Source organism: Sorex fumeus, unplaced genomic scaffold, assembly GCF_029834395.1.
Source record: "Sorex fumeus unplaced genomic scaffold, SorFum_2.1 ptg000007l, whole genome shotgun sequence".
Classification (NCBI taxonomy): domain Eukaryota; kingdom Metazoa; phylum Chordata; class Mammalia; order Eulipotyphla; family Soricidae; genus Sorex; species Sorex fumeus.
Window position 1 is genome coordinate 19,979,778 of NW_026606064.1, and position 13,631 is coordinate 19,993,408.

General features: G+C 41.8%; 1 protein-coding gene across 2 annotated transcripts in view; it reads left to right on the forward strand.

The window, feature by feature from the left end:
• PAMR1 (peptidase domain containing associated with muscle regeneration 1) overlaps positions 1 to 13,631 on the forward strand; it is a 97,800-nt gene that overhangs the window by 23,813 nt on the left and 60,356 nt on the right. For both annotated transcript variants that reach the window (XM_056132706.1, XM_056132700.1), the window contains exon 2: positions 7,195 to 7,371. In XM_056132706.1, coding sequence (XP_055988681.1) covers positions 7,242 to 7,371 — 130 coding nt within the window. In that variant the 5' untranslated portion in view covers positions 7,195 to 7,241. The remainder of the gene's footprint in view (positions 1 to 7,194; positions 7,372 to 13,631) is intronic.

A 13,631-nucleotide genomic window follows, 5' to 3' on the forward strand; every position in this document is an offset into this window, starting at 1 on the left:
GGTTTTTGGAAGAGACCTGAGTGCCCAAGAACAGATGACTGGTTAAAGAAACTTTGGTACATCTACACAATGGAGTACTATGTAGCTCTTAGAAAAGATGAAGTCATGAACTTTACATACAAGTGGTACAATATGGAAAGTATCATGCTAAGCGAAATGAGTCAGAAAGAGAGGGATAGACATAGAAAGATTGCATTCATCTGGGGGATATAAAATAACAAAATATGAGATTAATACCCAAGAATAGCTGAGATCAACACCAGGAGAATTACTCCATAGCTTAGAGGCCAGCCGGGTAATCTAGGGGAAAGGACAATTCAGACAGAAAAGGGAACACCAAATGGAGGGTGTTTGGAGGATCCTCCCAGGAGGGGAGATGCAGATTGAAAGTAGACTGGACTGAACATGTTCGCCACTCAATGCCTCTTTTGCTGATCACAACACCCAAAAGGAGAGAGATAACAAAAGGGAATGCCCTGCCACAGTGGCAGGGGAGGATGGGGGGATGGGGGGGAGGGATATTATCCTGGTGGTGGAAAATGGGCACTGGTGGAGGGATGGGTATTTGATCGTGGTATGACCGAGATCCAAGCACAAAAATTTGTAAATCTACAACTGTACCTCATGGTGTTTCACTAATAATAAAAAAATTAAAAAATTAAAAAAAAAAAGAATGTGAATGGTTTTCCCTGAGTTCATTCCCTTGGATAAGATGATATAGTGCTTCGCACCTTACCTAGAAAGTTACTATATATTGACCTGTGAAGGCAGAGTTGATCTTTCTCATGGAAATAAAGATAAATGCCAATTTATTTTACTGAATAAATTTCTGGATAAAAAGGTGGGCCACATTATTTTATAGCTGGGTCATTAGTAGACTGGCCTGGTACTTAGGGCCAAGCAAGTACTGCCCCCTGCTGGAGTTGAGCACAGGTTGGAGTATAGAGTCTCATAAATAATGCTAATGGCTTTCATTCTGTCGGTGCTTCTCATCCCCCTCTACACACACACACACACAAACACACACACACACACACACACACACCTTGAAGATTTTAGTACTTAAAATTCTTAGAAAACCTATAAAGAGATAGTACTTGCCCTGGGTGAGCAGAGGGAAGAATACATGCATCGCCTAGCAGGTGTATCTGTTGTTTAGAGAATGGAGAGAACCTATAACTAGTCTGGAACCCGAAATTTTAAATGCAAGTCAGGGATCCAACAGTTGTAGACTCTGACCTATGAAAGAGAAAGTTATCAGCTCAGATGTTGGCCAATGATTGGGCAATTCCTCGTCTGACTTATAGCTCACAGTTGGACTCACTGAATGGAAATATTTGAGTATTGAGTGGAGAGTAGTTCTACAGGTGAGTCCACATTCACTCAACAAACCTTTACAGAATGTTTCTTGGTGCCAGGCTCTTCTATGACATCTGTCAACAAGTTAAGTATAGCTCTTACTCACCCTGATCACTCCAGGGAGAGGGACAGACAAGTTCAATGGATCCTTAAAATCAGTGTTAACTATGACAAGTGCTAAACAAACAAACAAACAAAAATAAATAGGTGCTGTTAGAGATGTCCATGGTGGGGTGGGCAGAGGAAGTACTTCTGATGAGAAAGCCAATGAGCAGCCCTAAACTGGAATCCTTCACACTAAGACCTAAAATGTGAGACAACAGCCATGGGAAAACCAACATGAAGTCACTGAGGCAAGGTGGAACTTGGTGACCTTGAGAAACTGCTAAAATTTGGGGGAAAATGTCCAAAATAAACCAAAAAAGATGGAAGAGTAGAAGGGAGGGGTTCTCAAAGACCTTAAGGGCAATGGAAGGGTATTTGTGGGCTTATTCCAAAGAAATGGCTAGTAGGGAAATAGCATTTTAGTTAATGGAGTTGGTTTTAGTTAAGCAATTTATTTTCAGGCAGAATAGTATAGTGGGTAGGGCACTTGTCTTAGGTACGGTTGACCTGAGTTTGATTCCAGAACCACAAATTGTCCTCCAAATGTCACCAGGAGTGATCCTTGATCACAGTGCCAGGAGTAAGCCCTGAGCGCCCAGAGATGTGGCCTCAAAATATAACAAAATTGATTTTCTGTTGTTTGATTAAGAAACAACGATAACCACTTAGTCAACCTTTTCATTCAAGTAGTGTTTCATGGATATTATCTGCAAGAGCCTGTGCACCAGAGCAACAATTTGAGACAGGATGACTGACCTAGCTTTGCCCAGACTGCTCCATCTGAGCAGCATTCCAGTCCCATGGCCACCTGTGGGTTCAAAGGATTTGCTTGGTTTCCCAGCGGGGGCTGACTTAAGGATTCCTTGGGTATTCTTGAACTCTGGATTCTGCTTTACCCCTCAAAAATTAGTGCTGGGACTAACCATACTTTGCTTCATTAAAAAGGAATTAAAACCAGATCATCAGACTGACTTACGTGTATTGATTTTGAATGTGACTATAGAAATATCACACATAGAAACCATCTTTTTATCTTTGTTCTCTATTATGATCCTGTGCCTCATGCAGCCACTATAGGCACTATATTTTTTGTTATAAAAGAGGCCATGAGGGGCTTCAGAAAGAGCTGGCAGGCATAACCCCCCAAAATATAGATAGCATAAAGGAGAATGGTCATTGATCCAGTTAGTTTTTTAGAATATGGCTATGTCCTTCTGCCAAGATTAAAAGAGCACTACAAGTTAGAGAACAAAACATGACATGGATGCGGGTGTCTTGTTCTTCCCTCTAGTTTTAATGAAATGAGAAAGAAAAATGGCAGGCAGGACTTTAGTCCCAGCTACATCCTCTGAAAGCATAATCTGTATGTTTACATATGCATGCACTGGTTAGGTAATAGAAGTTTAGACAGGTCACATGCTCAGTAAGTAGCAAAGGTGACATTCCACATCTCGGTCTTCTAGATTCCAAAGCCTGAGTTTTCATTTCTCTTTCACTCTTTTTAACAATGTTAAAGATGGCAAAATGCATATAAGCACATTAGTCACTATATTAGCCATTTTAAGGATGAAATTCAGCGACATTAGTGCTATTATCATTGCTGTGCAACCACAATCAATTTGCAAAAAAATTTTCAGGACATTATTTGTCCTTTTGTGTCTGGCTTCGTTTACTTAGCATAAGGACTTCAGGGCTTACCCACATTGTAATATGTGTTAGCACTTCAATTTCTTTTGGAGGATGAATAATGTTCTGCATTATAAATATTGTATGCATATGCCACATTTGTTTATTCACTGTTCTCTTGATGGGCACTTGGGTTATTTCCATGTTTTGACTATTGTGAATAATGAAAACTGCAATGAACACCGGCATACTGGTATCCACTTGAGTCCCTGTTTTCAATTTTTGGATTCTATACCTGGAAGTAAAATCATTGAGTCATATGCTAATTTGATGTTTGTATTCGGAAAGAATTACCAAACTACTGGTTTCCATAGCAGCTATAACTTTTTACACTCCCACCAGCAGTGTGCAGAGGTTCTCAGTTTTCTCTCCCCTTATCAAAAGTTTTTATTTTTTTCTTTTCTTTTATTATTTTTTCTATTCACATTATCATCATCCCATGTGGAGTGGAATGTTCTCATGGTATCTCATTATAGCTAATCATGATGGGCATTTCAATGACATGTATGAAACTGGATATTTTCTCATAAACATAATAGACATTTGTATATCTTCTTTCAGGGGAATTACTAATGTCATTGAATATATATAATACTAAATGAAAAAATATATATACTATATATTTTATGTATATAAAATATATTACTGCACTACACTGCACTGCACTGTCCTTCCGTTGTTCATCGATTTGCTCGAGCGGGCCCAGTAACATTGTGAGACTTGTTACTGTGTTTGGCATATCGAATATGTCACAGGGAGCTTGCCAAGCTTTGCCGTGCAGGCGAGACACTCTCAGTAGCTTGCCTGGCTCAATAAATATATACTGCTTAAATACTATTTAGTCCCCTCTCGGACAGCCCGGCAAGCTACTGAGAGTATCCCGCCCACATGGCAGAGCCTGGCAAGCTACCCGTGGCGTATTCAATATGCCAAAAACAGTAACAATAACGGGTCTCATTCTCCTGACCCTGAAAGAGCCTCCAATATGGTCGTTGGGAAAGATGAGTAAGGAGAGGCTGCTAAAATCTCAGGGCTGCGACGAATGGAGATGTTACTGGCGGCCTGTTTGAGTAAATTGATGATCAATAGACTGACAGTGATATGGTGATATGGTGATATCTTCTTTGGGGATAGGCAAAGTTGTGTAATTTGTCCATTTTTTAAATAAGAATCTAATGAACATTTTTGTTTTTATGTGGTTAAGTTGGAGGAATTCATTTTATATTCTGCCTATTCAGAAAATTTTTAAATTCACTATTCAGATAGAAGATGTGTGAATATTTTCTTCCAGCTTGTAGGTTGTTTTTTCACTTTCTTTTTTTTCCCCTTTTTTTATTAGTGAAACACCTTGAGGTACAGTTATAGACTTACAAATTTTGTGCTTGGGTTTCAGCCATACAATGATCAAGTACCCATCCCTCCACCAGTGCCCATCATCCACCACCATGGGTTCCAGCATCCCCCCACCCCCCACCCCACCCCCCGTCCCACCCTGCCTCTGTGGCAGGGTATTCCCCCTTGTTCTCTCTCTCTTCTTTTGGTTACTGTGTTTTGCAAGAGAGGCATTGAGTGGCAATCATGTTTGGTCTATAGACTACTTTTAGCATGCTTCTCCCACCCTGGGAGGGTCCTCACAACACCCTTTACTTGGTGCTCTCTTCTCAACACCCTTTGATTCATGAAAGTTTTTTGCTTTCATTTTCTACTACTCTAAAACCCAGTGTATCTTTTGTTGTTGTTGTGATTGTTGTTGCTCATGCTTTGCATGTCATAGTTATGACCAAATTCAAGATGTCATAGTTAAGAATCTATAACCAAATCCAAGATCTAGGTTTTCTTCTGCTTTCCTCTCCTTTGAATAATATGTTATCATCTAGATTTTACTACTTACTACTTCATTGAGTTAATTTCAGAGAGGTCACTTAAACACGTCCTTTATATCTGTCCTGGAGGGTCCACAGAGTATGGTAAAACCAAACCCACCATGACCTATGCCAGGTAACAGCGTGAGACTCTTGGTTGATTCTCTCAATATTTGTAGAAAAAAATTCACTAAATTTCATGAATAGTCTCTTATTTTCTCAGTGTATTTTTTTTTCCTACAATACTATAATGTTCTTGGAACCTAGAATACTAGAATGTTCTTGGGCTAAGAACAGAGGGGAAAGTTCCTTTAAGTGGCACTACAATTCTGTGTCAGACTTCCACATTTAGGGGAGAAAAATAGAAAACCATGAGATTCAAGTAGTTAAAAGCTGTCCCAGAGACTAGGGTAGATTCCTGTTAGAATCCCAAAGCATGTTGGGGATCCCTAATGGGGGTTTGAATGAGGCCAGATTCACTTTCTTTCTCAGCTATCTGACCTAGTTCTGCTTCCTTGTCATCTTTGTGCAAAGGGTTTTGGAAATAGAGAGTGGATTAAAAAAAGGAAAATCAAAGCTAGTTTTCTTACTTAGTTTGTGTCCTCTGGGTAACTTCTGACTGATTCCTCTTATCTGTTTTGTCAGACGATTTTCTTTCTCATTTGTTTAAGGTGCGTAAAGGGAAAAAAAGTAAAGAAAAAAGAAAAGCAGAAAGAACCTCCTCAGAAAGGAATAATTGTTTTCTCATGGGAAAGAACCCTCTGTTGTATTTGGGGACTGAATGAAGTTCTGCCAATGACTTCACCCTTGTAAAACGTTGAAATTCTCCCAAACATACTAATTAAGATACTTTTTAAAAAATCTCTGTTGGTTTTAGCTTTGAAGATAGCATAAAAATAGCATGCTGCAAAATTGAGGAGCTAAGTTTGGAGGAAATGACATGATCTCTCCTCTTGGCACTTGGTCTGGCACTTGAGTGACCCTGTTCTGAAAGTGAGTTCCGAGTATTTTGATGACTCAAATGTCCAGGCTGCATGGTACAGTCAAGGAGTTGAAAACTTTCTCCTGGAACTCTGCAATGCACAAGCTCTATAGCTGAAAGGAGTAGACATGTGTAATCCATAAAAATAGAAATGATTCAATGGTTGGATAGATAACACCGTGGTAAGGTGCATGATTTATATGTGCCGGACCCAGGTTCACTCCCAGGCACCCCATATGGTTCTTGAAGCTTCCCCAGGAGTGATCCCTGAGTACAGAGCCAAGAAAAAGCCCTGAACTCTTTTAAGTGTGGCCCCAAAACAAATGAAACATAGAAATGAGCATAAGTACCCAAGCAATGCATACTTGTTTATAAATTAAATGTGTCTTGTGTATCCATCTACTTAGATGGTATATTGGTACAGCATGTTTTTTCTTTTATTAAGTAAAAGTAAAGGGACTGGGAAATAGTTCAGGGTTAAGGCATGTGCAAAGCATAGACCCAACCCTTGTTTCATCTCTGGTACCACACGGCCTTCTGAGAATTGTCAGTATAAACCTGGATGTCCCTGAGTCATACTAAGTGTGATCCTGGAGGTCCCCAACCACCCTGTTGTTTTCTGGCACAGCAGTGCCTGAGCTATGCCACATTCTCAGGCCCTAGCTTTGAACCATCTAACCCAACTGGCAGAGAATCACTGGGTGTGGCACCAAGTTCCTTGAGCACCCCTTGGAGGAGACTTTGCCCTATTAAACATTAATTCAAACAAGTTTTTATCTGTTTTGTGGTGAGTGGTTTTGGACCCCCTTCAAGGAAGGCCACGCCACTTTAGACACATTGTCTCAGAGAAATTCATGTTCTCTTCTCCAGCCTCACAGGCAGGACAACACATTTTTTTAATTTTTATTAGTGAAACACCATGAGGTACAGTTGTAGACTTACAAATTTTTGTGCTTGGGTTTCAATTATACAATGATCAAGTACCCATCCCTCCACCAGTGCCCATTTTCCACTGCCACAGATCCCAGTATCCCTCCCTCCCATCCCCCCCCATCCTACCCTGCCTCTGTGGCAGGGCATTCCCTTTTGTTCTCTCTCTCCTTTTTAACGGTGACTTTGCTTCTTAGTTGTAGAGTTCATCATGTGAGTCTTACTCTTTCCTTCTAGTACCTGCATCTCACCTGTCTGCTTCCCTTTCAGAGTACACAGTCATTAATGAAGGCTGCCCTGGAGCTGAGTGGAACATCATGTGCCGGGAGTGTTGTGAATATGACCAGATTGAATGCGTCTGCCCCGGAAAGAAGGAGGTGGTGGGCTATACCATCCCTTGCTGCAGGAATGAGGAGAATGAGTGTGATTCCTGCCTGATTCACCCAGGTGAGTGTGAACGTGGAGCTCTCAGGTTGACCTGACATTTTCTGAGTGGAGAATAGGAATAGGCTGAATATATGGATTCTGGAAGTTTGTCCTCAAGCAACTGTAATGTTATTACTATTTAAAATGGTTCGGCCCAAAAGGGAATGCCCTACCACAGAGGCAGGGTGGGATGGGGGGGATGGGAGGTGGGAGGGATACTGGGATCCGTGGTGGTGGGAAATGGGCACTGGTGGAAGGATGGGTATTTGATCATTGTATAATTGAAACCCAAGCACAAAAATTTGTAAGTCTACAACTGTACCTCATGGTGTCTCACTAATAAAATTTTTTTAAAAAATGGTTCGGCCTTGGGGACTGGAGCAATAGCACAGCGGGTAGGGTGTTTGCCTTGCACGCAGCCAACATGGCCGACCCGGGTTCAATTCCTAGCATCCCATATGGTCCCCTGAGCACCCCTAGGAGTAATTCCTGAGTGTATCAGCCAGGAGTAACCCCTGAGCATTGCCGGGTGTGACCCAAAAAGCAAAAAAAAAAAAAACGGTTTGGCCTTATCTATTGGTGGACAAAGGAACTGGAGGAGTTGGTACTTGTGTTACTCATTTGCTCTTTTGACACAGAATGAGTGACTCCTACCTGTCAGGTGCTGAGTGAGAATATAGTGATTTTTACACACACACACACACACAGACACACACACGGACACACACACACACGCACACTTGCTGCATTTCAAGAGCTGGAAATCCAGTGAAACTGATGAAGGAATCAACACAATGCATGAGGTACAATACAGTACAACACATGGTAAGAGGTAGGAGACAGCAGCAAACCCAAGATACATAGGAGCATGGGTGGGTGGGGGTTGGTAGAGGGAAGGTCACAGTCACAGTCACAGTCCTCCCGTTGTTCATCGATTTGCTTGAGCGGGCCCAGTAACGTCTCCATCATGAGACTTGTTGTTACTGTGTTTGGCATATCGACTACATCACAGGTAGCTTGCCAGGCTCTGCCGTGCGGGCGAAATATTCTCAGTAGCTTGCCAGGCTCTCTGAGAGGGGCGGAGGAATCAAACTTGGGTTGGCCATGTTGGCTGCGTGTAAGGCAAACGCCCTACCGCTGTGCTAGTGATAGCTTAGTAGAAAAGGTAAAAATGTGAGAGAAAGAAGCAGCAAAATGGAAAGGGTGCAGGGAATCTGGTAGAAAAATTCAGGTATAGAGGACAGTATGTGCTAAGGTCTATGGCAAGAAAAAGATAACTGAATTTATAGCAGGTTTTAGCATGAAGAAAAGACTAGAGGCTAGGTAAAACTAGGACTGAATGGATAATCAAGACTTCAGTGAACTTAGAAGTCCTGTGGTTAAAGAGAGCTAGGGCAGAGGTATTTGAGAACTATCAGAGTGGGGGTTGATGGGACTTGGGGTTAGTCGGATGAAGAAGGAAGAGAAGAACTCAAGGATGATTCTGTGACCTTGAGTTGAAAATTTGGGAGATTAATGTTCAGTGGTCGCAGTAATGTGGAGCAGCTTAGGGTAATGTGAAAGCTTCCTAGGTATTGTGCCTAGTTATTTGTCTTTGTCTTCGAACCTACCTTCCTTCAAACCCTCCACCCCCATGGAAGGACAGTGATTGTGCTTTTTCATTCTAGTGTTTGCAGGGTAGAGACTTGTGTGAGCAGGGGGTTTCAGCATGAATCTGATTTCCAACATGGAACCAGAGAGTACAGCTAGTAAGGTGTTTGCCTTGCCAGATTCTATCTTGGCATCACATATGTTCCCCTGAGCATTCCAGGAGTGATCCCTGAGTACAGTGCCCAAAGTACAGCTGGGCATGGCCCCCCAAACAAAGAACTAACAAACAACACATGGTTTCCAATGTGATCAGCCAGTCACGGAGGATAGTGTACATTATCAAGAACATTATTTTGTTGAAAGTGAGAGGAAAGAAAACAGGGCTCAGCTGTAAATATGGTACATCAAAGCTTCCTTCTTGGAAGAGAATAATGCTGAGTTTCAAAATAGGGATGATCTCAGTATTGCACATTTGATCCAGAAAAGAAACCCAGTGCCCCAATTCCTTGATGCTTGGTTTGTGAGGAAAGAACTGGCTAATGCCTCCATTATCTCGGAAAATTCTGATTGCTAAGCAAAGACCTCGGATCCTTGGCAGTTAAGTGGATGTCTTTGGATGACTTAATTATTTTCAAAAGTCTAGTGGGGCTGCAAAAATAGCTCACCACTCTGGAATATGTTCTTTGCCTGCAGGAGGCCCAGGTCAATCCCTGAAGCATTGCATATTCTCCCAAGCACGGCTCTCCTGCAGAAAAGAATAGCTCCTGAGCACCGCAAGGAATGGCTCAGATGCCAACCCCCCTCCGGACTACTGGTTAATGTTAGGGTGAGGATGGGACTTTGGCATGGAGGCATGTGCTGTCAGGGCTCTGTGCTTTCTATTATATCACGCAAGAGTCAGCCCACAGCGCCTCCTAGAGTCAGGCTTGGATAGAAGTGGTGAAGAGCTGCCTCACACTAACCATTTGACTACCCAAACACAAGGCTGGATAAGACTTTATTTTCTAAACAAAATTTCAAACCGGTAGGCTGAAGTCTTAGTCAATCCATACTGGCAATCAAAGAAGTCTCTGTATGCGTCATGGTGTCATTTGACATACTTACCTGATTTAATTCACTCTAGTCCTTATTCATTTCAGTGTTCCCATCATTCGACTTTAGGATGCTCAAAATCCCTTCATGTCCTTCTGTGTTCTTCTGACACTGCCATACTCGTTTTTGAAGGTTTTCTTGATTTCTCAGATAACAGGATAATTTGGGTACTTCTTGTTCATTTTCTGCTTTCGGTGTGAGGGCCGGCCATTTCTCTAAGAAACTCTGAACTGGAGGCCCCAAACTAGCTGCCTGAGGCATTCCTTGAGAAGTAACAAGTTTATGTAACTTTAAGTAGCAAGTAATGTCTAAGGTTGTTTACTTTTAGATTTTGTGTCTGTCTTTTCTCACGGTGAAGTTCCTGTTTACTAAAAATATTAAGCCAATCACTTATTTATTTTATCATCCATGATAACATAATATAATTGTACAAAATAGCATTGTCGGTTTCCACTAATAAGTCCACCAAATGAAGTTAAGATAACTTTGTGATTATTAACTTTAGAGTTTATCCCCACTATGTATCCAATCACAATACAGTGTTTTTATGCCAGTTTGTATTGTTCTTTTCTCTGTAGGGAAAAGAGCATATATATGATATATAGAAAAGTTTCGCGGCCGCGCGACATCCTATTATGACATCTTATTATCTCATTCCTACTTGGGACAAACTGGCAGGCTACCGAATGTAGCCTGCCCACACGGCAGAGTCTGGTAAACTCCCCGTGGCATACCCAATATGCCAAATACCAGTAACAATGATGGGTCTCATTCTTCTAAAGAGCCTTGAATATAATCTCAGGGCTAGGATGAAGGAGACGTTACTGGGGCCTGCTCGAGGCAATCGACGATTAACAGGATGATTTGTGATTTGTGATTTGTGATAGAAAAGTTTATTGTTTCCACCTATTTTCTGTGTTAGATAATACAAGCAAATATGTACATGAGTATATTCTTTTATGCATCTTTCCCCTGTTAACATAAAGTACATCATATATAAATATTGTTTACTGCTTTCCTTTTTCTCTTAACTATATACTATATACTGGAGTTCACTCACAGACAGTTGGAGGTAATCATTGCTTTAGTTTTTTTTATTTTTGAGTCACACCCAGTGATGCACAGGGGTTATTCCTGCCTCTGCACTCAGGAATTACTCCTGGTGGTGCTCAGAGGACCATATGTGATGCTGGGAATCGAACCCGGGTTGGCTGCGTGCAAGGCAAATGCCCTACCCGCTGTGCTATCGCTCCAGCCCCTCTAATGTATTTTTACACTTGCATCTAGCTGTGTGAACTACTATGTTCTGAGAATTTGGGTTGTTTTCCGCCTTGGGCTGTTATAAATAATACAAATAATGCTAGAGTAAATAGCCTTAGGCATTAGGTGCCTTTGCTGGGTCAAAGGGAGTTGTGCGCATCAATTTGCTAGCCTCTGCCAAATTCTCTCTGCATTTGGCCATCCAGCAGGCAGATCTGCTGAAAGCTTTGCCACAGACTATAAGTCATTATGAATTCTGCCCAATTCATCCAGGAGACTGGGGCCTCAGCATGGGTTTAGAATGCCTTTTCTAACACCATGACTGAGAGCAATCCTCTCTGCCAGAGACAGTATAGCATAGGGCCAGTGTCTGGGGATACAGTGGCTGGGATGCCAATGGTAACTGCCATAATGTCTGGTGGCACCAGGGTCTCACCGGACCAACTATGTACATTAGGAGGGATCCCAAGAAATACTCAGAGGGGTCTGGGGACCACTCTCAGTGATACTCACCAACTAGGCCAGATGGTTTAGAGCTAAGGACCAGCGCCAGGGATGCTGTGCTGGACACCACCAGGATACTAATCCCCATGATGTTCAGGAACATCAAGTTTAGGGCTACAACTGATGGTGCTTCCTGCCAGTGCATGCAAGGAAGGAGCCCCTGGCCACTGAGTTATCTCCTCTAAATAGTGTTCATCTGTGATTCTAGGCTTGTCACTTAAGTCTTGTACTCTGGCAATTCTGAGAGTGCTTAGAGTCTCTTTAACATAACTTTGCTCATCCTAATCACCAGGTTGGTACTTGTGGTTTGCAAAAGTGGGGGAGCTATAAGGCTCTCTCCTATGGAAATCACCCTGTATATTCTATAGATAGCATGTATAGCTACAGACAGCAATAAACCTGATTTCAACCCAAATCACAGAAGCGTGCTCTCAGCTGAGAAATGCTGGCTATCCCAAGAGATTCAGAAATCTGGATTATCAATTTAGTCATCCATTCAATCTGTTTATTCACTCCAGTAATATCTAATGGAGATTATGCACCATATGCACTGTAGCAGGTGCTAAGGACATATTGCTAAACCACATGCCATCCCTGGCTTTAGTCTATTAGAGGAAACAGGTAATAGGAAGTTAAAATTGACCATGCTATATGCCATGGTCGGAATAAGACAAATAAAGGTATGGAAATGCAGAATCACAATAATATTATGGAGTACTTACTATGTGCTGGGCTCCTTACATGTGTTCATTTGACTGTGACAACAACTCCATGAAGTATGTACCATTTTTTAAACTCGTATTCCAGATGAGTATATTGATTGAGACACAGAGGGTTTAAACAATTTGATCAAGGACAATGACAGTAATGGAATTTAGCTCTCCACTTGAATAGATAAGCTTGAATGCTCTCTGCCTGTCTTCACCATCCCTCATCCCGCAAGAAACCCAGTTTAGAATAACCCTGTCTAGGAATTGCTAGACCGTCACTGATGTAGCTTAAGAGTGGAATTAGCCTGATACCTTCCAGGGTGGGCCATTAAGCATACAGCACTATCACTGTCCTCCCATTGTTCATCGATTTTCTTGAGCGGGCCCAGTAACGTCTCCATTGTGAGATTTCTTGCTACTGTGTTTGGCATATCGAATATGGGTAACTTGCCAGGCTTTGCCTTGCGGACGAGATACTCTTGGTTGCTTGCCGGGCTCTCTGAGAGGGGCGGAAGAATCGAACTTGGGTTGGCCATGTTGGCTGCGTGCAAGGCAAATGCCCTACCCGCTTGTAGTCGTGACATATATATAGAATAAAAATACTTAGCTGGGGAAATAGTTCAAAGGATTGATATATGTGAGGTCCATGTTTGATTCCCAGTACCACGTGGTCCCCTGAGCACCACCAGGAATAACTCCTGAATACTGCATTGAGCACTGGGCATAACCCCTGAGCACTGTCCTGTAAGGCCTCAAAACAACAAAAAAAAGGTAGTGGAATGAGAAGATATTTGCTATTTTTAAATGGAAAAATACATTACCAAAACAAAATGTATAGTGTATGTTATAAGCTTAATTTAAAGAATAAAAAAAATAGAAAATAGTGTGTGCATATAGAGAAAAGTATTATCAGTTGATGTTGGAGTTTTGGGGGGGTGGAGAGATAGTAAAGGAATTAACAGTTGACCCTAGTTAAACCACAACACCATATATGGGTCCCAAGACTTAATCCCTGAACACAGAATCAGGAGTAAATACTGACCACGGCCAGTGTGGCCCCAAAACCAAACAAACAAAAACTCCTGCTGAGATTTAACTTTTTTTTCTTTTGGTAGTGATAAAGGC